We start from the raw sequence: 26,358 nt of genomic DNA on the forward strand, positions 1-26,358 counted from the left end.
TTGTAGCAGCAAGGGAAATTACAGACAGGATAGTATTCAGTATAATCAAAGATGTGTTCCACTTTACATGATAAGTTTTGTCTGATTTACAAAAGCAGTATCTTCTCCAGCTGAGTGAGGAAAGAGAGACCTTAACTTGCAGATAAAAAACTCAGAGAATAGGCTTCTCCTCCATTAGGATCCTATTGTTCACACACAAAAAGATAACTGTTGTTACCACTATTATCTATTTATTTACTTTTACCATGATATAGCCACAGGACCCAACTGAGACCGGGACCTACCTGGCTAAGCACAGCAAAACCCCACAGAGTGCTGCAGTCTCTCATTCAGACAATTTATAAGCCACAGGAGAGGAAAGAAAGAGAGAGGGAAAGAGAGCTTAAGTAACTAACTCTCTAGGTCAGAGGAGAAGTCAGTGGCAGAAGCAGCATGGATCTCCAGGCTCTGAACCCTCCATTGGGAGGCCTGTCCTGGTGGGTGAAGGATATATTTCGAGATATCCTCCACCAGATTCTGAGGATTCACATCTAACTCATACACAGAGCCATGCTTTACCCCCTCATTTCAATGGCTGCATCTGTGCTGCTGAGCAGGGGCAGCCTGAGGCAAAGCTTGAAGTCAGCTGTGAAGCCCACCCCTATTACCTATTAAACACCTTCAGGCTGGCTCCAGGACATCCCTGTTAATCCTCTCAGGGACAAAGGCTCAGGAATACCCTATGTTTTTTGAGCATGTTCAAGGGCACCAGGGTCAGGGTATCTGCCAGAGAAATATTAATGGGTTTCAACACCACAACTGAAGCAATAGGGATCAGGCTTTCTTCCTTTGGAGAAGGAACTTCCAAATCCAAGCTTGAACAGATGGAGGGAGGGGGAAAAAGACAGGAGATTTTGGTCACAAGAACAAGTCAGTTTACATCAGAATTTGAAAGCTTTGATCAGATATGATGTCTTAGATTAGGAAAGCATTAGCTTTGAGTTTTTCTTGCTTTCTCCTCTCTCTCTCTCTCTCAAATCCATATAAAGTAAAACCATTAGACTCTCAGTGAAGAGAGACATTCATCTTCTGCTCGGTAAATACCTCCTTGTGCTGCATGGTGCCTGCTGACTTTACTGCTGTTGCAGCCTTTTAAAATGCTTCCAGGGAATCTCATTCCATTTTAACTTTAATTTTTTTTTTATTAAGGAATCCGCAGAGAGTTTATAATAATCCCAGTTTAACTTTTTAATAAAAACTGCAAATAATATGCTAGCATAGATTTGATCTCATATACATATCTGATAAAAATTTGGATCTGTAGTAAAATTTGTTAGCCAGGAGTCTGTTGTCATCATATTAATGAATATAAAAGCTGGCGGCTCCAAAATGGCAATATTACAGTAAGCCTACTTTTTTTATAATGGTTTTGCATTGTGCATTCAGTATTGATGAAGATTAAGATTTAGCATGCAGAAGTAATATCCATTATGATGGGATTGTCCACAGTGAATTGAGTAGGACATTTGCTTAATTAAAAGTATTTATCTTAGATGATTTAAGACATATGTCCTACTACTGAACTGATGATGTAAATTAGTTTCTTATAATCAGTTCACCACTGATGACTCCTTATACTAAATAGAAGAAGAAGAAAGTAAGAGAAGAGTCAGAGGAAAATAATAGATGCCACTGCCAGAGAATTTAAAAGAACTTTAGAAATAATGTTTAGCTAACCCTATGCTATGAGCAGGACATATACATAATCACACCCCTAATGCAGAGATCTCATAGAGCCCTAAAAGGCTGCACTTCAAGCAGAAAGTTTGGAGATGAAGACATGAACACATACCCAGATTCCCACTCCCACCCGCTGTAGCTGTGCCTCAGAGGTGTTTGGAGGGCAGAGCCTGGGGATAGGAGGTGGCACAGAGCCCGCGGTGGGTGAGCCCTGTGACACGGTGTGGGCATTCCCTGGCTTTGGGCACGGGCTGGGAGCTGAACTGCTGGGGCTGGCAAACTGGGGCAGAAGGGAGGGCAGGAACCAGTGGGATCTCCGCCTCAGGGTGGTTTTAAGTGTGTTTATAAAGACATACTGAGTGGTTTAATCTCTTATACAAATATACTTTTAAGGGAGAACCCCAGTGGGTGGAATGTTTCAACCTCTCTCAATTTTACAGTCCTACAGCCCAAGTTTCCTGGACTAGTCCATCTTCCTTCCTGCCTCGCCAAATGACTCATGGAAAGCTGTTGATCTTCAGTCTGTGGAGACAATCTAACATCAGCAACTTTCTGGGGGTGCAGCTACAAGGTAGGGCCACATCCAACTCCTTTGGGCCCTCCCATCAGCTCAGGTGTGCTAGTGACATGAAGAGCTCATGACTCCACTGCAGAAACCTACTTGTTTGCTTCCTGGAAACCCTGCAAAGCTGCCCCTGAGACAACTGGGCCTTCCATCAGCCAGACACACAAATCACTCACTAAATAGTTTTGGCTGGGGTTGTTGGACAAAATCTTCATAGATAGAGCCAAGAGGACGGGCAAGAAATATTTATGTTCTCTGTGCCACATGTTGTTTTTTCATAATTTCTTCTTTTCTCCTTTTCACACTCCAGGCATTTTTTCTTTCTACATAGGCTAATAGGAAGAAATACTGTGGCTTACTCCAGTCATTTAATTTAAGTAATTTGTTTTAATTCTAATGATGAGCATTCAAATAACAAGTGACATTTGTTGATATATGTTACTCTTCTGAAACACTAGAAAAAATATCTGACCTATTCTCTGCTAATGCCTAGATGACATTTTAGGGACAGGAGCCACCCTGGGAAGGGCATGTGCAGGATGGGAGCTGTCAGTGGAGTGCATGGCCATGAATTTGGTTTTGATCTGTTCCCTGTGATTTTCCAGGTGAGCCTCGGACTCTGCCTATGGTCTGTGCTCCCAGATGACAGCCCCACGATGGCAGATGGAGGGACATCCCAGGCACTGCACGGGGCCTTTGCTGCTCCCAGAGCTGCCACATGCCATGGGACCCCAGCTGCTGGATGCCTGACCCAGCTCGACTGCTGCTGGAGATGTGCTGGGGCTGGCTCAGCCCTGCTTGCTGCTGCCTGTCTGCCTTATTCTTCTGAGTTATGCCCCAGCCCACTGGGGCTGTTGTGCTGCTGCCTCCAGGCTGTATTGAGTTTTCAATTATCACAATATACAGTGCAGATGCTATGCAAAACAGCCAGTGAGGCTGAGCACGCTGAACTCAGGAGAAACACAGTTAAATAAAAGTATTGCTATAATACCAGGAGGCTGATTGGAACCACAAGATACCAGTGTCATATCCTGTGGCTTTTATGTTGGTAGATGTAGATTTCAGCCATTAGAGTCTAGCTATCCAACAGATAGCAACTAGAGGAAACGGATCTGGGTACCTTCAGTTGTGAGTAAGTGAACCACATTTGCCAATAAATGCAGAACCTGGTAAACTGCAGAAGAAAGAAAACATTTGAGATACCTACAAATATATCCAGGCATGTACTGTGGGGTAGCATCTAACTGTGTGCAACTTAAACTACCTGAACACAAAATACACTTAAAATGGTGCATCAAGAGAGCTCTGACTTCAGAGAAACAATGTGTGGTTACTTGTCAACCCCAAATTCAGGCAAGGAAATAGCCAACAAGTGTAGGTCTCAACTCCTCTATTTGTACATGCAGTAACAAGCTCCCAGATGATAATGATATTGTGATATCTATGTGGGGGTAAAAGACTATGATGAAAGAGGAAGAAATAAGCAATAAATACAATAATGTCAAACTTTCCTGTTATTAACTTCTAGAAAAGCCCAACAGCTGGAATTTTAAAATGTTTTACATAGACAAATGTAAAGAGAACAACACATCGAGTGTGGTTTTTTCCAAAGGAAAATGAAATAGGCATACAGAGAAAATTATTATATTTAGTACTCTCAGGGCAAATTCTAGTTAAGGACTATGAAATAATTTGAAAATATTAATGATTTAGCCTCACAGCTAGCTTTTAGGGAGATAATAATGATAATTATTACTATAAATAAATAGTATTATTATCATTTTTATTCAGAAGAATGGAATATTGATGCATAGAGAATTCTGTATTTGTCCAAAATACAGAATATATTTGTCTGTGTTTTACTACTATAACCATCCCTCTCAAGAACTATTGTATATATTAGGATTATCCTTTTCCAAATACTCTTTGATATACTATTCAGTTTATCAGTTCTAAAAACCAACCAACCAAGTTTCCTTGTGAAACAGTGCCAGTCAACATCTCCATTTGCATGTGAATTCTCTAGCAGCAACAGTCTTGGTTAAAAAAAAAAAAAGATGAAGAAGAGAAAAGGAATCATGAAAATCAGTACAAAAAAATCTGTCAAGGCCCCATCTGTGACTGGGTATCAGAATATCACCAAGAAGCTCTGAGGAACAAAGTTCATTCCAAGTCTAACACATAGAGCATTTTGGTCGATGAAATTAATTCAGGCAGGGAGAAATGAGAGTGCATATCATGAAAAACTCTGTTCCTCCACTGAGGATCAAAGAAAAGAAGCATCACTGTGTGTGGTCTTGGGTTTGGTGCACAAAGCCATGCTTAAACACTACAATAATCAGTGTGCTCATGTCTTTTTTTGATAGCCAGCTGCTCCTCTGAGGAGTGCCAGGGAATGAGGGACCTCTGGTCCTGGCAAGATGAGGACTCTGATTACATGTGATTGCTGCAAAAAGCAAGATTTACAGCCAGCTACCTGAAGCAGTATGGAAACAAAAGTATAGTCTCCACCCTGGCCTTGAAAATCCCTCTACAAACATGTTTATTTCCTTCTGAATGGGAATATATAAAGGCTGGGGACACTTATTTGTAGGCTATTTTTATATCTCCTCTTCAGGATCTGAATCTCGCATATTAATGAACTACAGGAAACAGGAAAACCAAACATTAACACCATTCTAATGCAGCATACTATTTTTCTTTCCCTTTTTTAAACTGTTAGAGTATGCAAATGTTCAGTTAACTGGTCCTCATGTTTTCTCTTTATTGAATTGCTTTCACTATGGCAAATAAATATTCATAAAGAAATGTGGACAATAAATCATTTCAAATAGTTCAAAGCCATTTTCTTTCTAGACTGCATATATTTTCAGCTGTAACTCGCCTTTAATATTTCATTCAAAAGACAGACTTGTAGAAGGACAATAGAGATAATGTGTCAAGTAGTAATTAAAACAGGGAGTAATGATTAAAACCATTTTGATCTACATTGTGCTCTGCCAGATTCATAATTTCCTGTGTTTGTTAGGATGACATTCTACTTGCTTTATACAGAAACTCAAAATAAACTTCTGTTTGAAGACATTGCTGAAAACACAAGATTTCAACCCCGAGCTTGTGGGTTTAGGTGTATCTTCTTTACCATGCTAGCAAGATAAACTCAGGCAGGCACTGTCTTTCCTGCTAATATTGTGACTTCTCCGGGAAGCAGATCCAGGTGCAGAGCAGAAGACATGGAAGGACCATCCCAGTGTGTACAGGTAAATGTCACCTGTCTCACCATTTAGATTTAAGCTAAGAGCTTCAAAAGAAATGGAATCTAAAGATCTGGTTAACTTATACATTTGGTTCAAATTCAAGTAATGATTACGCTCCTTGTCTCATTGTATGTTTTGGCTGTTCATACACATATTTGGCCCAAACTCATTATCTTTCCTGATATGTTGCTGACTTTAGACCCTGATTCAACAGAGCACTTACATACAGACTTAAATAAATTGATTTAGGATAGCATTCCTATTTGTGTTTAATCTTGGGCAGACATTCAACTTTCAAATCAATGGGACTTATGAAGAGCCCTGACCTTTGGGTCTAAATATTTGCCAAATCAGTGCATTGATAGAAATATATTGGAAAAGATACATGTCTAATAAGAATTTTAGTCCCTACTTTCATGGGTAAATACCCATAGATAATACATTATTCTGCTCAAGAAATCCATTTTATAGAATTTATCAGAAAGCCTTAAGTCATGTTCTCTGTTTATGTCAAAAATACCAGATGTACGGTGTCAGTCCTTGATAGTGTATCTGTAATATTCTTCAAATAAATAAATAAAAGTCAGGAAAAGTGCTGACACAAAAGGGCACTCCTAATTATTTACCAATACCTTCTCAATTGCCTAGCATGTGGCAATCCTGTGGAGAGCAGGAAGGTGGAATGTCCCATAGACTTGAAGAAAATTGCATATGAAATACCATGGGAAACTCTTCCCTAAAACCAGCATTTATAACAGTCATTTATATACACATGGAATTTCGAGAGATAACATATTTTTATTAGAGAATGAGGGCAGCCAGGGTAAACCCATGGATGTTTCTAGTATCACAATGTAGAGGTTTTACAAGTGCACCTATAGCCAAATCTATGAGATTAAAAGAAGCAGATGCTAAAATAATTGATGCTATGAGTCTCTGAAATAAAATTATCTTCTTGCTGTTCTTAAAAGAATATTCACACTTTAGTTTTCTTTACTATGTTATTAAGAAGGCAAACAGAGGCTGTCAAAGATTGTTTATAGACTGGAAACAGATATAAAAGGGGACGTAGATTACAACAGGTCCCATCATATCATGTAATTTGAAGAGTGATGAGTTTGAATGTCAAAAGAAGATGCAGGAAGAATCAATGGGTGCTACATCTGTACAACCATAGGGCAGTACTGCAATCCACATTATCCCACTGGGTTCTGTGGGCAGAGTTTGGGAATAATGCACAAAAAACAGCTGTTGAGTGTTCACCTGGCTCACACAATCACATAGATCTATCCTAATGCTGCCTACACTCACTTTGGAGGTGGTGAGTCAGGAATTTGGAGCTGCTGTATTGTACACTCACTGCATGCAGGCTCTGGAGCAAGGCCCCTTCGAGCAAGGAGCAGAGTGCAAGGGGAAAGCACAAGGGTCTTACCCTCCTCTATGACTCATATTACAAAAAAAAAAAAAATTATAAAAAGCTCAATCTCCCTTTTGCATCTACTGTGCCGCAGGGAGGGGGAGATTACAACAAATACAAAACAGTCACTGTCTCTGATAGGCATTTCCATATTTAGTCATGAATTGGAGCTAAATTTGCTAATTTAAGTCACCTGCTCTCAATGAAATCAATTAGTGCCTAGCAGATGCAAAAGGATTATGAAGCTCAAGGTGAGCAGACATAGGTCCTTGGTGGATGAAAGGCATTTTCCAGTGTGGGGAAAGGATTTCTTTAATCAGTCCTTTAGTTTCTGCTGAAATTGTTCTGCTTTAGTGAACTTCATTCTAGAGGTATGTTTTGCAACTGATTTAAAGAATTTGGGGTTTCACATTTTTTCATCTTTTCTGATACCTTTGCTTAGAGTGTAGTAATGGTTTTTCTATGCTGCATATAACATACAGGTCATAGAAAAAAAAAAAATGTTCCCCCCTCACTTCACTAGTATTTACACTGTTATATCTTTTGAGGAACTACAAAAAGTCACCAGCTCTGCTATCAAACATTATCCTTTTATGCCTATTCCTGTTGTCAGAGTTTTTCTCCTTTTTAACTGATAATGATTATGATGTGTATCTGAAAGTCACTTTTATGAATCTGCCTTTTGACTTTATGTTTTGGTTTTGCTTACCAATATTGAGTCAAGTTCTGGAATATAATCGATTTGCACTGAGTTTGTCAGAGATAGGCAGGCTTCTGGATGCTTATATTATATCCTAAGCAATTTAGCTTTTTTCATTACCCTTTTTACTAAAGAAAAGACTAGTGTATTCTTTTTGAAATGTGTAATAATAAGGAACATGTCAATGCATGCTAATCATAAGGAAGAAAGTCCTACAGATGCTCAAATTCTTATGCTTTTAGCAACAGTTTAGCATCTATTACTGTAGTTCCCTATGGAGCAAAAGAAGTTCAGTGCAGGTTACCCTGTATACACCTCAGACCCTGGTGCAGCAGCCAAGCTAATGGCAGATGAAGTGCAACACAGATTAGAGTAACTTGATAGGAAAGAAATATTTCTAAATGTTCATCCACAGAAGTGGGGAAAGAAAAAACATTTCCCACTGCAAACATATTTCTTTTTTTTCCATGTTTACCTGGAAATTGTGAAATAAGCGGGGTGTAAAGAACCCATTTGTATCTTGCATTGTGTTTGAATAATTTCCTTATGTTCAAAGCATCTTTACTGGAAGGATGCTTGGTTATGAGTTTTGGGTTTCTTTCTTTCTTTTTTATTTTAAATTTTAAAAATTTTCCAGTCCTCTGGCTTTTCTCCAAGCAGGAGAATAATTCTAACTTATAGCAGATGTAGTCCATTCCTTAAGACTCAGGATCAATCAGACAGAAGGTGATTGTTCTCGTTAACATCCTAAGATTTACTTGGGCTTAAAAGTCAGCTTTGTGTCCTGCAGACCCATTATGTACTAAAATAAATACTGCAAAAAGCAGCCATACTCTGCTTGAAAATTAACAAAAATTAGCTTGACTTTCTACTCAAAGATAAACAGCTCATCACAGAAGAGTAAGAAAACAAAGGGCTCCTGATGCTATGACAGAGTTAAAAGCAAAAGTTCCACATGGATGATGGGCAAGTGAGCAAAGGGAATGAAGAACAGGTGGCAGAATGGAGAGAAGGGGAGGGGATAAAAAATGGGAAAGGTACATTAAAGGCAAAAGCTTAGACTAAAGAAACACATGCAGCCCCGGGGGTATGCCTGGGGCACTTCAAAAAAGTTATGAATAAAAACCCCAAACTCCACTGTGATGTATATCTTGATAACAGAAGTGGTATCTGTATTGTAGAAACTTCAGATAGTCAAGTAGGAATTGAGGTGTTATATACTAAAGCTTGGCCCAAACAGACTTTTATTTTGAGTGCTTTTCTCCACTCTTTGTATTTGATATGGTAGAATAGCAACCATAAGCTTAGTTGGAGGCCTCAAGGCTTCTGTGGTGTAGTAAAACAGCCCTGACAGAGTTGAGATTCTGGACCTAGATGTTCCCTTAAAATGGGACATGAAGGGTCTAGTTTGCGTTTTAAGTTGGCAATAGTTAATTGAGAAAGACCTTAATCGATACTTCATGTGATTTAAACCTGATGCAACCAAGTAGCCTGTCTCTGAGAAACTTTCCAACAGGGGTTTGCAGTCTCCCTTGGACTCACTAGTATTTTGATGAATAATATTTCTAGCAGGCTAATTTTCTTGCTAATTATCATCAAACACCTAGACAGACATTCTGCTGTAGTAGATATGCTTTGAAAAAAACTAACAGTCCCTTCAATCATGGGCAAAAGGAAATTAAAAATTCACATATAAAGTGATATAAAGATTTTTAAATCTTAAAGCAATGTTTCATTACAATATCTTGGTGCTAAGATACAACATCTTATAGTTGATAGATAAAACACCCCCCATAATTGATTTTGAAATTGAAAGTCATATTCCATGGATAAGAGGCCTAAATTTTATATTTAAAAATAAATTAGGCTGTACAAATTCTAAATGGCTAACTGTGTTCTCCTCCAACCAAATGTGTTCTGACCAAAGGGATTCTATGAATTTTTGGTTTTGTTGAGTGTTTTATTTCCACTTTAAAAGAAAAAATAAACCCTACAATATAGCTTACCAAAATTCATGGATCTATAAAGAACTTTTGGCACATAAGTCCCAAGTGTATTCTTCCTGTTCCAAAATACTTTGAGGTTACACTTATTCATAATGTTTCTAGTATTCTTCATTCTATGCAAATGTTATGAGATGGAGGAGCAGACTTAAAAGGAAAAAAATTCTCACTGGAAGAAACAAAAGCAGGTATACTGTCTCTGCCATAGTCTGCATCCTTCCAAATCCCTCCTGCTGATGCCAAGGCTTGTCCCTCACAAGATCACAACTATGTCTGCAGTGAGCAGTACTTGCTTGGTGTCACGTTACTCAAGCAGTGCAAAATCAGATCCAAGGAAAGTTGTGTTACTGGGATCACTGGCTTTACTGGGAGCAGAGGGAGTTATCTTTAAAAGGCTGGGATGTACTTGCAAAGCACAGAACCCAAGCTCAGAGCTGGCAGTTTGAGGAGATGATGAGAGTAACAAGCAAGTGTACACCAAACAGATGGGCCAGCCAGGCTGTTACAACGGGGTTCAGCTGCAGCCCTGGCTCTGTGTGTGGGAGCTCCTCAGTCAGGCAGTATTGTCAGGCTGTATTGACTTTGGCATTTACAATACCTTTGCTTGTAGGATTATGATTAATTTCTTCTGTGATTGAGAAAAAAGATTAAAAAAATAAAAAAAGCCTTTTAAGTCCTATGATATTCTGCTCCTTTCAGGCTTATAACAAATATCTAATGACAGTGATATAGGTTCTCTCTGCAATAAGTGTGAAATTACAAGTATGCATATGTATATGATCTCATTGTCAATATTTGACAAGCTTAAAAAAAAGATGTTTTGGCTATAGAAGCCACTGATGTAGCTGTTATGAGACATATGGGAGAGGTCTTTCAAATTTTTTGAATACTTGAGGCAGGAATTTGCTGTGTGGGCTAAAAGGACTGTAGATGTGGCCCAGCCAGGTGGAGATCACACTTCCCTAGCTGGCTGTTGTGGCAGTAGTCCACCTAAGCATTCTGCAAAAAGGTAGAATGCAGCATGGCCAAAAATTGCTATAGCAATAGATTATTGTGCAGCTAGAGTAAAATCTTGGGTAGGTGCATACTGCAATTAAAGTGATAATTGGTTTGAATTTTTGGGAAGGAGCTCTACTGGACATAATCTTAAAAAACACAAACAAAACCCGAACAAAGCTACTCAACCAAAAGAGGAAAAAAGCCAGAAGAACATAAAACCTTTTATTCATTTGTGTAAGAAGTGGGTAGTTCCACAGCACCATGATTTGGTTTTTTTTCCTCTTGCTAAAAGCTAAATTTTTGTGAGGTAACTGACATCCAGCATAATACACTACTTTTTTTTGTCAGACATATCTTTCAGTTTCTGTGGAAATTGTTGTTTTGCAGTGTGAGACTTATATGCAATACACAGTAAAGAAACACAAACAAACACACATTTAGGCATGAGATTAGACAATGTAATCTTGTTTTATTGCAGAGGGAAGTTTTTTTTTTTAAATCATGCTGTGTTCTATAACAGTAGTAATTTTCAGTAGAAATAAGATTCCCTGCATTTATGGATCCTGTTTGTTACAAAGGGTTAATTTCCAAAAGGAATCTGGTTTAGCTCAGATTTTTTTAATCAAATTGATTCTGCTTGATTTGATGTAGTGATCTAATATGACCTTGATTAAATTAGAGAGAAAATGATGATGCAGACTTGCAGAGGATCAGCAATGGGACATCACGCAATGATCAATGCGATCAAATGAAGCCAATTTATTGCAAGAACGAGCTATATTTATGCTGTGTTCTACTGTTCACGTGCCTCAAGCTAACATATGATTGGTTAAGCCTAACTGTGGGCACACGGCTCAAGCCTTCAGCTGGTTGGTTAGTCTTCCTCCTTCATGTGTCTCAAGCCTTCAGCTGGTTGGTTAGTCTTCCTCTTTCATGTGTCTCAAGCCTTCAGCTGGTTGGTTAATCTTCCTCCTTCATGTGTCTCAAGCATTCAAGCCTTCAGCTGGTTGGTTAGTCTTCCTCCTTCATGTGTCTCAAGCCTTCAGCTGGTTGGTTAGTCTTCCTCCTTCAAGCACTCTGCTCTGGTTTTTGCACTGTCTTCTTAGCTTGCCCCACATCTGGGACTTGTTTTTCTCCTGAGTAGGCTCTTCCTGTTTTCAAGCCATCAGGTATGCTGTGAAATTCTACTCAGACCCCATAAAGGCTGGCTTGAGCACTATGTCCATTTTCCTGCAAAAATCCCTCAACACAGACTGTTGGTCCTATTGACAATTTTTACCTTAGGCAAGGATGGCAGTGGATTAATGTCTTGCCCATATTTTGCAGGGACCTTGGCTAGGAATTAATTAATTTTTTCTATTCACTTTGACCTTGCTAAGAAGGCAATGGCTGTTGCTGCTCGTAAAGTTAGCCTATTTCACTGGTTCAGAAATAGCTACAGGAACTCACTCAAAACAGTCCAAGACAGATGACTGGCTTGCCATCTTGCCATCAGCCTAGTAGTTCACCAAGGACATAGGGAGGTACTAGAAGTAATTTATATTATTTGAACATCAGTTCTCCAGTCAACAGCTGAGATTGTGAATAGTCTTTATACATCATCTCACACCAGCAGTTGGGGGCTACATCTGAGATTGTAAGTGGAAATTTGCTTTCTTCTCTGCAGTGTAAATGTCCTGGGTAAAAGTCATCTATCTATATAGCAAGGTAGGGAAGAGATTTTCTTGAACTGTCCCATGGAAAACCTGGTTAAGTGTTTGTTTCTTTTGTCCTATTTGATGAAAGCTAGACAGCAAAAGACGTGCTGGTTAGTGCTTTGGAAGCTTCTATTTAATTTTCATCCCAAGTACTATGTTACTTTACAGCAAATTTTTATAAACTGTAAAGCAATATAGAACTTTTTTCTTCAGCAACATTTCATTTCTTGGCTTAAACAAACCATTCACATTGTGTCTGTTAGTGCTGATGGCTGTTAAATACTATTATAAAATTCAAGTTCCAACTGAGGTTTGTTGCACTGAGCACTGTAAAGACCTATATAAGATAGTCTCTATTAGACAATGATTTTCAATATATAGTCTTTTAACTGTGTTTAAGTCTTGCAATAGGAGCAATACATTTCACTGTGTGTATGGCCACAACTGCTGAAGTTACAGGACAGTGAAAGTGGCTGGTGTCATGTGAAAAGGGGAGACTTCCTCAACCCTTAGTGTGGTGAGGTTTACTTGATTCTTAGTGTTTAATTTGTCTGTCAATGCCCCAGGAAAGCTGAGACCCTCAGAGCAGTAAAAACCCAGCACATCAATTTAGCAATTCTCAGGCTTAGTAATAAATATAGAATTTGTCTACAGATGTCATCACTGGAGACTGGAGGGGGGAAAATGGCCAGATTTTTCTATCCCCTAAAATATCCTAATGAAACATTTAATGACACTTAAATGGGAAAAAATATGCCAAGCCAGGAACAAGTCTTACTTTTTAGTATTTCTTGGAATTGCATGGCAGTGGTTATCATAAGATGTTTGTGGTGTGAAAATACGTGGGTTCGTTTTTCCTAATTTTTTTTCCCCAAGATGATCATGTTGAAACTTGTGGTCCTCGCTGCATCTTAGAAATTATTAAGCACTTTAGGAGACAAGCTTTTGTTTACACTGATACAGATGGCTGGAATAAATTAGTGGACTCACTAAAGAACAGCTCATTTGTAGTTTTTAAATGCATTTGGGCCCACGTGGTGGCCATTTTGTTACTTATTCATCTATTTCTGCTTTACAGTTCCATGCCCAAAGGCTATGTCTGACTAATGGTCAGAGCTTCCTCCTAACAGAATTTATAATTATGTGTCTCTCACACCTAAAGAGCATTGGTACTCCTGCACTGTGCCATACCCTGGGTGATCCTGTAGTTGCCCTCTCTGAAGAGCATTGAAGATTAAATCCAGCTGCAAATAAGCAGATTAGAAAGGCAGTGCATGTCTTCACTTCTGTGAATGTTTTAAGTTGAGCATTTTCCCTAAACTGGTGAAGAAATGCACAAAGTTGTAATTACATACTGCAACATCAGTGCTGCTATTTGGGAGAGGTAGTCAGAGCAAGCTTCCCTAAATTAAGTCTTGAATTCAAGTCCTCCTGTATTGGATTAGGATGGGTGAGGACAAATGATGGCAGAGTTACTCTATGGCTCTTCACTTATGCACTTTTCAGAAACAGTACAGTAAAATCTCTCTTTTGTACTTCAACTTTTTCATGTGTATACACTTGTTTCCTCCTTGCCACCAGTACACTGAAGACATGCAACACAAATCTCCTGTTGATGAATCTGGCACTGGAATCAGCAGCACTGCTTTCAGCTTTAAGAGTGACTTACCTTGTCATGTTAAAGTCACCACCACTGCCACTATGACTCCTAGTGTAAGGGAAAAAATCAAAATAAATCTGAGAAGCTGTTGTGAGCCTTCAGAGGCAGCTTGTATTCTTCATGGCATTTTCTTGCTAATCCAATTTCTCTTGGACTATGTGCATACTGGATATATCACCTTAACTTTGAATTTGGTTAAGCCAAACTAAGAGGGCAGAAGCAGCAAATAACTGAAATACAAATCTTTGCACTGTCATAAGTAGTAAGAAGGTAAAATAGCAACTTGGATTCACTTCAGGCTTTCCCAAATCCCATGAATTTGACAGGTGAACTTACTTGCTTATGTGTAATGAGCTATCTGGATAGCTAAATCAGGCATTCAGATGTTGGGAGATGCTAGCTGTGAGACTGTAACCATCACTCTTCATCATATGCAATGAGGGAGGAACCCAATCCTGGAATAAAAATAGCGTGGGATTAAAGAGTGCCCACTGTTCAAGGTACAACTACACAGCAAATTAAAGTCTGGAATGTCTGTCTCTCTAGTACTTGAACTGACGTGAAGCAGGGGCAGTTTTGATGAAAAAGTGGGGAGCTGCTTGTACCACATATCAGTACATGGAGACCTCTAGGCTCTCTAATACATCACTGCCAGAATTTGAATGCTGAACTTTCAGAGTTTACAGTTTACCCTTTAAACTTGGAGATTAAGTACTGCAATGGCTGGAGGAGGAATCCTTCATTTTAGATTGCAGGTTATGTTCCTGGAACCGTTTGAAATTGAAGGACATGGCTTTTCTCACCGTCTGCTGCCCTGCCCTCCTTTGCCCTCCCAGTGAGACAACCATTCCCAGCACAAGGCTGTAGCTGCTCTGGTAGCTGTGGGTGCCTGGAGCTTTTCTGAGAAAGTTCACATGCAATTATTTCTTTGGCATGTGAGCAAATTTTACCTGAAGAGCACCAGGAACAAAAGGTTAATGGCAATTTTTCAAAAGCCTATAACTCAACCAAGCCTCAACAGCATTTCATGTCAGAAGTGAAAGCTAAATCTTTAGTATCCCTGCTCTGATTCTGCTGCTTTAAAAATCCTGCTGGCAGGAGAAAAAAATTAAAATCAGAGGCTGAGCACTTAATGAAAAAAAGGTCAAACTATATCTGCGTTAACACCTCTTACTAAAATTTCTTATAACTTCTACTTTAGAGAAGATTAAATATTTGTATTTTGATGCATATTTTGCATGTCTCCCTCTTTTTGTCCATTTTTTTCCTGCAACAAAGTTCAGCTGTAAACATGCTCAGTGCTGATAAAAGTGCTATTTGCCACAGCTGAGAATCCAGGCTTCAGATGGGTGATCCACGGAAGGCCAGCTCTCCCAAACTGCTGGGAAAGCTGGCAAACAGCAGCAGGCTGATACAGACTGGCTGACTGCCATGCTTTCAAGACAGTAAGTTGATTCCCAGCAGAAACATGGAAACAGAAATAAGAGGAGCTGTGAGTTAAAGCAGAATATGGTTAGGTCTGAGAATCCCTTTCTCTGACCTGTGTGTATTGACAGAGTAAGTTTTGCTTCATTTGCAGGAAAATTTCTATTTCCATGAAATCTAAATGGTTTATTGGTTTATAGGTAAAAATCCTGTGGGTGTCAGGTTCATTTGAGTTGCTAGATTACATGGGGGTAACCAAGAATTTACAACTTGCAGAACAAGACAGAAGATGTGTATAATGGAGAGTTCAGTGCCTGCTGCTAGTCTCTTCTAAGTAAATGCTCCTTTAGAACAAATGGAGGCAAACTCCAAGTGCTTGGTCACAAAGAAGTTTATTTCATATACGCTGAAATATTCCTTGTGAAAATGACTTGCACCTAATGTACTTGCATAGTCAATATCGTGCTGAAGATCAGGAGCAAACACAACTAGAAAACTCCAGCTAGCATCACGCCACTGAGCTGCTCAGCAATGTCAATATAAGTGAAATGAACCAAAGACTCTTGGATTTGTTAGAGATAAGTACTAGCAATGAAGGAGATCTTGCTTCTGATTATCCTGCCAACACTTCAGCTGCTTTACATGGGGGATAGTAATCAGCAAGAATTGTTATGCAATAGTGCTGAAGCAAAGACTTGAGAAAATATAGCTCTCACTTGAGACACAAAAGACCATAACCTTATTTCTTCACATCTTACAAAGGAAAAAAAAAAACCCTCCACTGGGCATCTCTAAACTGCTCATTTACAGAGATGGAAAGAAATAAAATAATTACAAGGTAAAGAAAAATTTCCATGCTATTCTGTGAGAGACATTATCTCTGGAGATGTGAAAGGAAAAGGCAAACCAATTCTCTACTGCACCCAAAGGGTCACCAGTGTCCAGAAGCTACTTACAGTTTTCCAAGCTTTTTGTAAAGTAAATAGGAGTGGGAAACCCTTTTAAATTTTTTTTTTTAACACTGTACTAAGGAGTGGATAATAAAAGCTAGCTGGATAAAATGAGTGCTGTAAAGGGAATAAAGAGCAGATCTGGGCTATGTTTTAAGAAGGAGAGGAAGAAGCCAGGAAGCTGCCTGGCACGCACATTGGAAAAAATAAAAGATTAGTTTTAAACTCCTCTATCCTTGTGAAATGGGGATAAATGTGCCCTTATTTTGATCAGTCATAGGCATGGCTAAATGAAAGTGCACTGTAGAAACAGATGTTACAGTGCTTGGTTGGCTGGTTGGTTTAGGTTGTTGCTTCCCGAAGTGGAGAATATTTGCTTTCTTTTCTTAGGCTTGTTGCAGCGAGAATGTTTGTTTCCGTGATATTATATATACCGTAAATATTGCGTTTCTAGTGTTAAACAATTGCAATGTTGGTAGGCTGTGACCTGGCCTTCGCGCACCACTCCCACCTGCTGGATGGATTGTGCGAGGGGAGGCTCCCAAGGGGGAAGGCTCGCTGTCCCTGCGGGGAGAAGGGTGAAGGTTCAGGGACAGCCCAGGCCGGTGCTGCTGGGAGGGTGTAACCCTGGGAAGGGTCACCGCTCTTTGCTGGGCAGGAGGGCGACCCCAGGCGCAGCAGGGCTGGCTTCAGCCGCGGCGTGCAGGCTGATCCTGTGGGATTTCATGAGTGGATAAACACAGCCAGGGCGGCGTTTGGTCCTTCCCGTGCAGTTTCTCGGCCACCACCAGGGATGAGAGGGGCAGGGCCGCAGGAGGCCGGGTGCGCGCATGGGGCGAGGCACAGGGACCGTGCGGAGGGCGCAGCGGCGGGGCGCGGCCCCGGGCCGTTCCCGGCGGGGCGGTGTGCGGGGAGCCCCGAGCAGCGCTGCTGCCGAGCCGCGTCCCCGCCGCTCGGTGGCCATTGCCGCAGGCCCGGGGCGCGGGGCTCGGAGCGCTGCCGCCCCGCGGGACACCTGCCCTGCCCGGCGGGGCGGCCCCGGCCCGGCGCGGGGGCGCCCGCCCACCTGGGCGTTGCTGCCCGGGCTGCCGGCTCCGCCTCTTCCCGCTCTCCGCTCCCTTCCACTCCGGGACTGCGGGGAGCTGGGGGAAGGCGGTGCGGACACCATGGCTCGTGTGCTGAGCCGGGACCCGGTGGACATTGAGGTACCCACTCGCCCTGCCGGGACGTGCGGCTGTCATTAGCGGGGAGGGGGCTGTGTCCGGCGGCGCCGGCGCCCGATAAAGTTTGGCGGCGTTAGGAAGTCCCTCGCCGCTGCCTGCCGGCTGTGCCCGGAGCCTCGTCCCGCCGCCCCTTTCGGTGCTGTGCCGCGCCGTGCCGACCAGCCCCGGCACCGGCCCCTGGGGCTGTCCTGCTGCCCGGGCAGCCGCAGCCCCGGCGGGCAGGGGCTGTCGGGGCAGCGCCGGGCGCACCGCTCCAGCCGTGCCCCCGTCCTCGGCACGGCGAGCGCGGCCGGCGCCCGGCCGGGGGCCGTGAGGGGGCGGCGCCCGCCGCCTCCCCTCTGCTCGCCGCCTTCCGTCACTCCCCGGTGAACTCGAGGGCAGGATGTGACCGAGCCCCGTCTCCGGGGCAGGTCGGGCTCCCGGCTCTGGCACGGTTCTTGAGGGGCGGGGCTGCTCGGGGTTCGTGACCTGGTGAGCCCTGGACGGTCTCAAGGTCCGTGGCCGATGGCCTCGGGCTCAGCGTCCCTTGGCTGGCTGTGGGCCAGAGGAGCTGTGCGGGACCCGGCTCATCGCTGTCCTTGTCACGGGTCAAGCTGCGCTCACGGGCTGCACCCGGTCTGCTCGGACCAAAACAATTGCATGGCAGGCTGAGCAGGAGGGCCGGGCTAGCCTCGCTGCAAGAGGCGTTCTCACCTGTGGCACTCGAGGTTTTTCGTGACATTCCGTGCTGCAGGTCGCTGGAAGGAGGGTCCGGACGTGGCCTTGGAAAGGCGGAGCTGAGGTGGGGTGTGACCAAGGCTGGTGCCCTGGCACACGTGGTGAGCTCCCGCTGGTGTTAGCCAGGTTGCAAGGTTGGACTTCAAGGTAGCATTTTCCTACCTTTCCCAGAACCTCACGTTTGGCTGTAAACTTCAGCTCTTTGTGAAGAGTCTAGTAAAACAAAAGCAATAACAAACGAACTTGTGGTTAATAGTCTTGTTCTAGCCTGACACAACTTTTTGTTGTTGTATACCTTGAAGTGTAAAATGTTAAGTTTAGTTTGGGCTATTGCAGATCATTGAGGCCCAGACGTAATACACAAATACACACAGCAAAAACTTGAACACATCTCTAGGTCAGTTGTGACTGAATTTTATCATTAGTTCTTGTATTGAGTTTTTGTGTCCAGTCCATTTCCTAGCTGAGCTGCTGTTTAAACCATGACTAATGTCCAGAAATGATCTTACAGATACTCTGATAAAACTGAAGCATGGAATGGATAGGAAGAATGAACTATCACAGAAGTCTTCCTGGCAATTAGGGAGACACTGTGGTATGAAATCGTCACTGTCTCTTACCAGCTCAGTGTTTTCAGAGCAGCCAGTCTTGGATTTTACTTCAAATGTTAAAGTTCATTTTTCTATGATAAAGTTTTGATTTTAGTTGTTTGGGTTTTTGAGTACTTTCCTTAAATTTTTAATGCAAAATGTTTTTTGTATAGCATTGTTTTGCATTTCTAGATACTTGTTACTCAGATTGAAAGAACAATGTTATGATAGGATCCTGTGTTGGTAGTAGTATGCAGTAGTACATGGTTTAGGAGATGAGTTGATGGATTTTTAAAAGGCTGGTGTTTACTTTACTCTGAGGTTTCAGATACAAACTTTGGTCAGTATCTTACTGTATATTTGTTTTCAGCAGTCCTTTAAACTAGCAAGGAAATCAACGCAGTCTCCTTCTAACCAAATGTATTGTCCTGTCCTTCCCCCATCTATTAGAATAAATTTAGTCATTGTATGGTTTGTCTCACAGATGAGTGTATCAATAATTACTGATAATCCAATTGCAGCATTGTAGCATAGGACTTTATTTTTTGGGGGGGAGGAAGTACTGCATTTTCAAAAAATGTGGTTTATCTTTGTCTTTGAAGTAGGGACAGTGCCTGCTAGCTAATCCTATCATTGTAGATAAATATTTTCAGTAATTTGTTTGTTGAGTGGAGGAGTCTATCAATGTGAGCACTGGCAGCACAACTTGAATATTTTGGTCACTTTCTTGGCTACAGTATAAATGAAGATGACATTTGTGTCAATGGTTAGTATCTCAAATTTCTATAATAAAATATTAAAAATGATCTCTTAAGTCCTGGTGCTACTTTACAATGTATTTAAATAGTTAAGGCTGGATAAAAAGACATGTCATTGGTTAAAGAAGAGGCAAGAATCTGTGCTAGAAGTAGCTAAAATCACAGATGATTCTCCAAGTTATTTTATAAAAGAAAACTTCCAGGAAACTGTCCCTGAGAAATCTTGTCCCTCTTGCTTGGCTTAGCTAGCAGCTTCAGTCTCTGGACCTAACTAAAGAAAATGAATAAATTACATAGAGAGTTGTTTTTTCTAAAACCTGCCTTCCAAATTGTGGAAGACTAGGCGTGTTGTGATTTAAATGCTTTTTGTTGTGATTTATATGCTTTTCTCCAATTTGATTTTTTTTAACACTAAAACAAAAAAACACCCAAAATACCAAAACAAAACAACAACTTTCCCCTCAACTACCAGCAACTCCACAAACCCCAAACATTGCCTTTTTAAAAATAAAGTCAACTATCAAAGTGTGCTGCTAATATTCCTTGGACACTGATACTCTAAGCAAAAGGAAAAAGCTTGTTTAAAAATAGCTCCATGTGAAAGTACCTACCTTGGATTTATGGTATAAGGACTTGCCTTGGGTTTTTGTTTATTATCTCTCTAAATCTTTACAAGAACTTTTGAAATCTACACTATGAGGGCAGCATTTCCTTTCTAACTTGTAATGTGAAACTGTTAAATGTACATTTGAGCTCCAGAGAGTGTTTACAGACTTCATGTAAACTTCCCAATGATACTCTGGGAAGGAAAGTCTTCCATTCTTTTGTCTTCTCTTTTGTTTCACCTGATTCCTGACTATCACTATGTGTAAACCATATATAATTACATCTATTGCAATCTTCAGGATTCTTTGAAGAATTAAAGTTGTGAAATCCAGTATTCAGAAATTAATGAATTGCAAAATGAATAGAATCTTGACTGACATAGTTTAGCATTGTTCTCTGCACCCTGTGTTTTCCTGACTGCATTCCAGTGTTGCTCTATAGTCTCTCCTCTTTACTCGGTGATGTTTGGGTTGTGGATGCTTTCCAGCTCTCTGTCCCCCAGACTACAGTCTGGGGAGAAGAGTAGGTCTCCCACTTTTTTGGAAGGGGCTTCTTCTCAGCAGAGTGGGGACACTTTGCCACATTGTTGTCACAAATCTGAAACATTCAGAGAAAACGAAAACCAGCCCCCCAACACAAGTTAGTACGAAACAGCAGTATTGTTCTTGCAGTAGGTAGGCAGTATGTTGGCACTTCACAGATCTGTCCTTCCTTCTGAATCGTGTGTGTAGGTTTAAAGGGGAATTGGGTGTTGATGAGTGGGTAATTTCCTGCTAGACCAGCAGCTGGGTACCTAGAATGCTGTCACAGCTGTTTCCACCCCAACACTGAACCTTGACTTGTGAGAATAAAGTGAAAGGTGCAAAGGGCTAGAGCCATGCTCTGAAATTGCAATCAGGGAATTGTGTATTATCAGGGTAAATTTGTGTCACTTTCACTTAAAATGCAATGAACAATGTTCAATGGACAATGAACTATAACGATGTTATGCTTTCTCTTCATTTAGCTTCAGAAAGTATAAATGGCTCTTATATAATGTATTTTCATTTCAAAAGTTATATAATTCATCCACGTATTTCTTTGGTGTTACTTCAGGATTCTGAGAAATGTTTCTTAATGGCCAGACTGTGTCCATTGGGTGCTGACCTTAGTGGGGACACAAGAGGCTCCAGGAGTTCCTCAATGCTCAGTAGGCAGCGTGTTTGTTCATTTTGAGTTCCTTCAGCAGCAAGTTCTACACTGCTGTCTGAATGTCCTAATGAATGTGGGGTGAGGCTATGGGCTGTTTGAGCAGCTCACTGATGGTACAGACAGCACATCTGCACTCAAGGCCTGCAGCTGGCTCCAGAGTCAGCCAGGGGAGCAGAGTCCCTTGTGCCATGTTTCCTGCTGCATGGAAGGGTCACTTGGGAAGTGCTCCTAAGTCTAGAGAAAGCATTATTGTACAGCCTGCAAATTCCACAGTGTTTTAAGCAGCAGGTTTGATAGCGGTGGCAGTTCTTCATTGCCTGGGATATACTTAGTAGCTGTTACCAAGCATGGGCAAGGACAGGAAGGTTGGCAAGTTTCACATTTATTTTTCTCCCAATGCAAATGGACAAGAACAGTGAAAAAGTTGCAGGTAGAAAGGTATGTCTCAGGGCTAGGCTTGGTGTGCTCACAGTGGGAAGGAGGGCAAAGATTGAAAAATAAAGAATACTGTAAAAAACAGGAAACCTCCAGCATGATAGCAGGGAACTCTACTAGTCAGCATGGCTCACAAAGTTGTTAGGCAAAGGTCATGTGAATAAATAACTGAAGCTAGCTTTCTTTGATCTAGGCTAAACTTTTATTTTAAAAGCCCCACTTATTACAGTATCTCTCTCTGTTGTAAATACCTGCTAGTTTTTTGAAGTTCCATAATGAAGCTTTAATATGTAGAATGTTTTTATGCTACTGCTTTATAGCTTGTTGTGATGATCAGATGGCTGTTCCAGATTGACGGCTGTGTCTTCCTAGGGTCATTTCACAAGCAGTCAGTGAGAAAACAAAACTTTGCTGTTTTGCCTAATGAATTTCTCAAGCCTTTTCATTGTTTTAGTGGTTTTATTGTAATAAACTCTTAGCTGAGTGGAACAGCAATTATAGCATGATTGCTTAGACCTTGTGGAAGATTGTAGACCACAATTATCATGTCGGTCTTAGAGAATTGAACAATGATTTACTCATCAGGTTAAAATTTGATCTGGCAAGTAGGAAGGAAAGTCTTCTGTGTGAAACATTTTTTCTTTTCATGTTTTATATGCAAATCCTGTTGATGCTCAAGGAATTATGTATGGTCTTGCCTCTACTGTTGATAGTCTGCCAGTCTGTAGCAGTCAAGCCCTCCAAATAATTATGTTGGGGGAAAAAAAATCCCTTTTCAAAACTTGTGCATTTCATTTTTCTTCAACCTTTGTGTTTTAATGTTACTTTCAAATTAAACTCCCATTTTTCACCCATCCTTTAAATTTTTACTCTTTTTGTGAGGTCTTTCATGTAAGAACTGCTATTCTCACCCTTCTCATGGCCGAGATTTACAATTAATCTGCAGTTAGCAACTCTGAAAACAAGAAGGAACTGAAATTGATTTTATTTTAGTTACAGAAATGAATTTTGTGATGATTTTATGTTGTAGACCAAACTGGAAATTTATTCTTCCCTCTGCTTAGTGTCACATCTTTTAAGAAAGTGTAATTACATGCTGATATAGAAAGCTGATATCCATGAGGCAGGATTTTGCCGATCTGCTGTGACAAGAGTGCAGCACTGCAGGGCAGGCATTTGAGATGCATTTGGAAGAGTGCAATTTTAGCAGCAGGGCAGGACTTGCCCAGTTTTCAATGCAGCCCAGAGGGGTGTGGCTGCATCTGATGGGCTGGTATTTGCTTGGACCCAAGATTGCTTGGCTCTCTCCATCCTATTGGCCACCTATTGTGTGGTGCAGTTTGTGCTACCCAAAGACACAAGCTGCTGCTTTTCAAATTAACACTTTGAAAAATTCTACTGTCCATCCTATCCTATACCATTTTGCCAGTGTCAGTAAAATGACTCAGGGAACACAAAAGTAACTGGTACTGAGTTGGGAGCACACTTCTAGTTAAAATATTGAGAAAAGATGAAATTCCTGGTGGCTGCAGACAAGCTGGATTGAATGTGTCCTGTTTGTTCTGGCTATGCTAACCCTTTGACAGCACCGAGTTCAAATCAAAAACTGCTTTCTCTCCCTCCCTGGTTGCCTGGCAACCTCCCTCCTCTTATTAGCATATGATTTCTATTCCTTTTTTTATTTCATCAGTACAGTGTTACACACTCTGCTCCCTGCCCTGTGCTGCCGCCTTTGAGAAGAGCAGGATTTGTGCCTTTATATGAGACTTCGGCAAGTATGTGATTTGGCAAAGAAATCAAACATTTGGGATTAGGAACCTTTGGCCATAAATGCCTTATCAGAAGCTCAGAGGGTGGTGTTTGTGTGGGCATGTTTTTCAAAGTCTTTTCAGTTGCATTTGCTGTCATTTTTATACTAAGGGCAGAATTCTTGCAAATCAGCACAGCATAAATCTCTGGCATCCCGACATGTGCAGAGCATCAGTTTGTGAAACCTGCCAACAGAGATTGGCTACACAGATCTTGGGGGGCATTTTGCCCTCTTGGTCTTTATGCAGTTCCATAATGCAGTATGCAATGCCATAATTCAAAATATAAATTTATAAAATATCCAGGTCAAATTGTGATTGGGGAAGAAGGCAGCTAAAGTAGTAAGTGGGAGAATTGAACTAAATTCTTCAGTTTTCTTCTCATAATAATGCTTTTTTGAAATTAGAACATTTTGCCTTTCAGTTGGCCAGGTGTATTCTTTTATGAAATAACAGGTGATTCAGACTGGGTCTATACTTTAAATTGCTTTTTTTCTGTTCATAGACTCTTACAACTATAATAAAGATTCCAATTTTTTTTTTGCTCTTGCATAGGGCAAAGAATGTAAGATACAAGTAGGAGTAGAAAAAAACAGCACTAGCAGCAGAAATTAGAAGATGCAGTGAGGAGGAAATGACAAAGCATGTAAGTTTGAGGAGTGTTTATATCAAGATATGTAAAGGAATTTTTTCTTAATATTATCCAAATCATAAATCACAAGTGAAATAATCTACTTTTTCAACATCCTTGTTCTGAAGGAGGGTCAGGTGTCTCAGGAAGTATTTAAGGGGGTTGCTAGGGCATGTAGGAAAAAAATGAAGGAGGCCAAAGCTCAGTTCTTACTTAATTTGGCAACTTTTATAAAGGATAATAAAAAATATTTTTATAAATGTATTAATGGCAAAAGGAAGGGTGAGGCCAAACTTTGTTCTCTACTGGTTGTGGGAGGGAACTTAGTAATTGCAGATAAGAAGGCAGCAGAAGTGCTTAACACCTTCTTTGCCTCAGCCTTTAGTGGGAAGATGGCTTGTCCTCAGGACAGCTGTCCTCCTGGGCTGGTAGATGGTGTCAGGGAGCAGAATGGTCCCCCTGTTATCCAGGAGGAGGCAGTCAGAGAAATGCTGAGCTGCTTGGATGTTCATAAATCTATGGGACCACATGGGATCCATCCCAGGGTGATGAGGGAGCTGGCAGATGAGCTTGCAAAGCCACTCTCCATCATTTGCCAATAGTCCTGGCTCCCTGGGGAGATTCCAGATGACTGGAAGCTGGCCAGTGTGACACCCATTCACAAAAAGGGTGGGAAGGAGGATCCTGGTAATTATAGGCCAGTCAGCCTGACCTCAGTACCCAGGAAGGTGATGGAACAGTTTATAGTGAGTGTCATCACACAGCACTTACAGGATGGCCAGGGTATTGGACCCAGTATAGGTTCAGGAGAGGTAGGCTGGGTTTGACCAACCTGATCTCCTTTTATGGCCAGGTGACCTTCCTGGTGGATGCAGGGAAGGCTGTGGATGTTGTCTGTTTGCACTTCAGCAAGGGCCTTTGACACTGTCTCCCACAGCACACTCCTGGAAAAGCTGGCAGCCCACGGCTTGGACAGGAACACTCTGTGCTGGGTTCAGAACTGGCTGGATGGCCAGGCCCAGAGAGTGGTGGTGAGTGGTGCTGCATCCAGCTGGCAGCCAGGCACCAGTGGTGTCCCTCAGGGGTCTGTGGTGGGGCCAGTTCTGTTCAATATCTTAATTGATTACATGGATGAGAGGATTGAGTCTTTCATTAGTAAATTTGTGGATGCCACTAAGCTGGCAGCATGTGTTGAGCATGTGGGAAATATAGGTTGGATATTAGGAAAAAGTTTTTCACAGAAAGAGCGATAAAGTACTGTAATGGCCTGCCCAGGGAGGTGATGGAGTCACCATCCCTGGATGTGTTTAAAAAAAGATGGGATGTGGCACTTGGTGCCATGGTTTAGTTGAAGTGTTAGGGCATGGGTCTATTAGGGCATGGGACTCAATGATCTTGAAGGTCTCTTCCAACCTAGTGATTCTGTGATTCTTATGCTATGGTCTGAGTTTGGCAATTTCACTTATTTCCTCTGTCAAAATACTTAGACCTTCCTGTGAAACATCTGCGTTCTTACTGTAGTCATAGCTGCCTTCCTAAACCAGTGCAGAATTTTAAGTGGTTTTAGCTGTTGCAGAGACATTTGAAATAAGAGTAAGCCCACCTATAGGAGTATTTTGTTTTTAATAATGCTTTCAGTATTTAAAGATATCATTTCAGAAAGCATTCTTAGTTTGATAAATATTAATGTATGTGATGTTGGTATTTAATTTGTAGATTTAAAGTGATAAACACAATGAAGTCCTTGAAATGCCAAACCTTTCATCTCTGCTCAAGCCAAGGTTCAATTTTATTTTCAGTATGACATTTGCTGCCTGAAGTGTTACAAGTGACTTGACCTTAAAATTACGTTTATTTTAGTTCATTGAAATGGTTGGCCTTTCCAGTTCAACTTGACACCAACAGTGCAAATGGGAGAAGGCAGACATGCTTGCCTGTGACTCTATTTGAAAGCAAATTAAAAAGGTATCTAGGTGATGAATCTAAATATTTCCATTTAGATGGGAT

At 41.2% G+C, this 26,358-nt stretch overlaps 1 protein-coding gene and 1 long non-coding RNA gene across 16 annotated transcripts in view; both read left to right on the plus strand.

Moving 5' to 3' along the window:
- LOC139594298 (uncharacterized) overlaps window positions 1-5,128 on the plus strand; it is a 46,384-nt gene extending 41,256 nt beyond the window's left edge. For all 6 annotated transcript variants that reach the window (XR_011680580.1, XR_011680578.1, XR_011680581.1 and 3 more), the window contains 2 exons: window positions 1-2,290; window positions 2,890-5,128. The exon at window positions 1-2,290 is cut by the window's left edge. This is a non-coding gene — a long non-coding RNA (uncharacterized lncRNA). The remainder of the gene's footprint in view (window positions 2,291-2,889) is intronic.
- A 12,116-nt stretch (window positions 5,129-17,244) lies between these two features.
- DPYD (dihydropyrimidine dehydrogenase) overlaps window positions 17,245-26,358 on the plus strand; it is a 331,540-nt gene continuing 322,426 nt past the window's right edge. For 9 of the 10 annotated variants that reach the window (XR_011680584.1, XR_011680586.1, XR_011680585.1 and 6 more), the window contains exon 1: window positions 17,245-17,597. Coding sequence is in view for 4 of the 10 variants with exons in the window: in XM_071436195.1 (XP_071292296.1) it covers window positions 17,559-17,597 (39 nt within the window). In the remaining 6 variants the exon portion in view is untranslated. Of the gene's footprint in view, window positions 17,598-23,592; window positions 23,688-26,358 lie in introns of those variants that run through there. The other variant, XM_071436196.1, reaches the window with a different exon arrangement.

The sequence above is a fragment of the Agelaius tricolor genome, unplaced genomic scaffold, assembly GCF_023055355.1.
Source record: "Agelaius tricolor isolate 1412-34295 unplaced genomic scaffold, bAgeTri1.0.p SCAF_11, whole genome shotgun sequence".
Taxonomy (NCBI): domain Eukaryota; kingdom Metazoa; phylum Chordata; class Aves; order Passeriformes; family Icteridae; genus Agelaius; species Agelaius tricolor.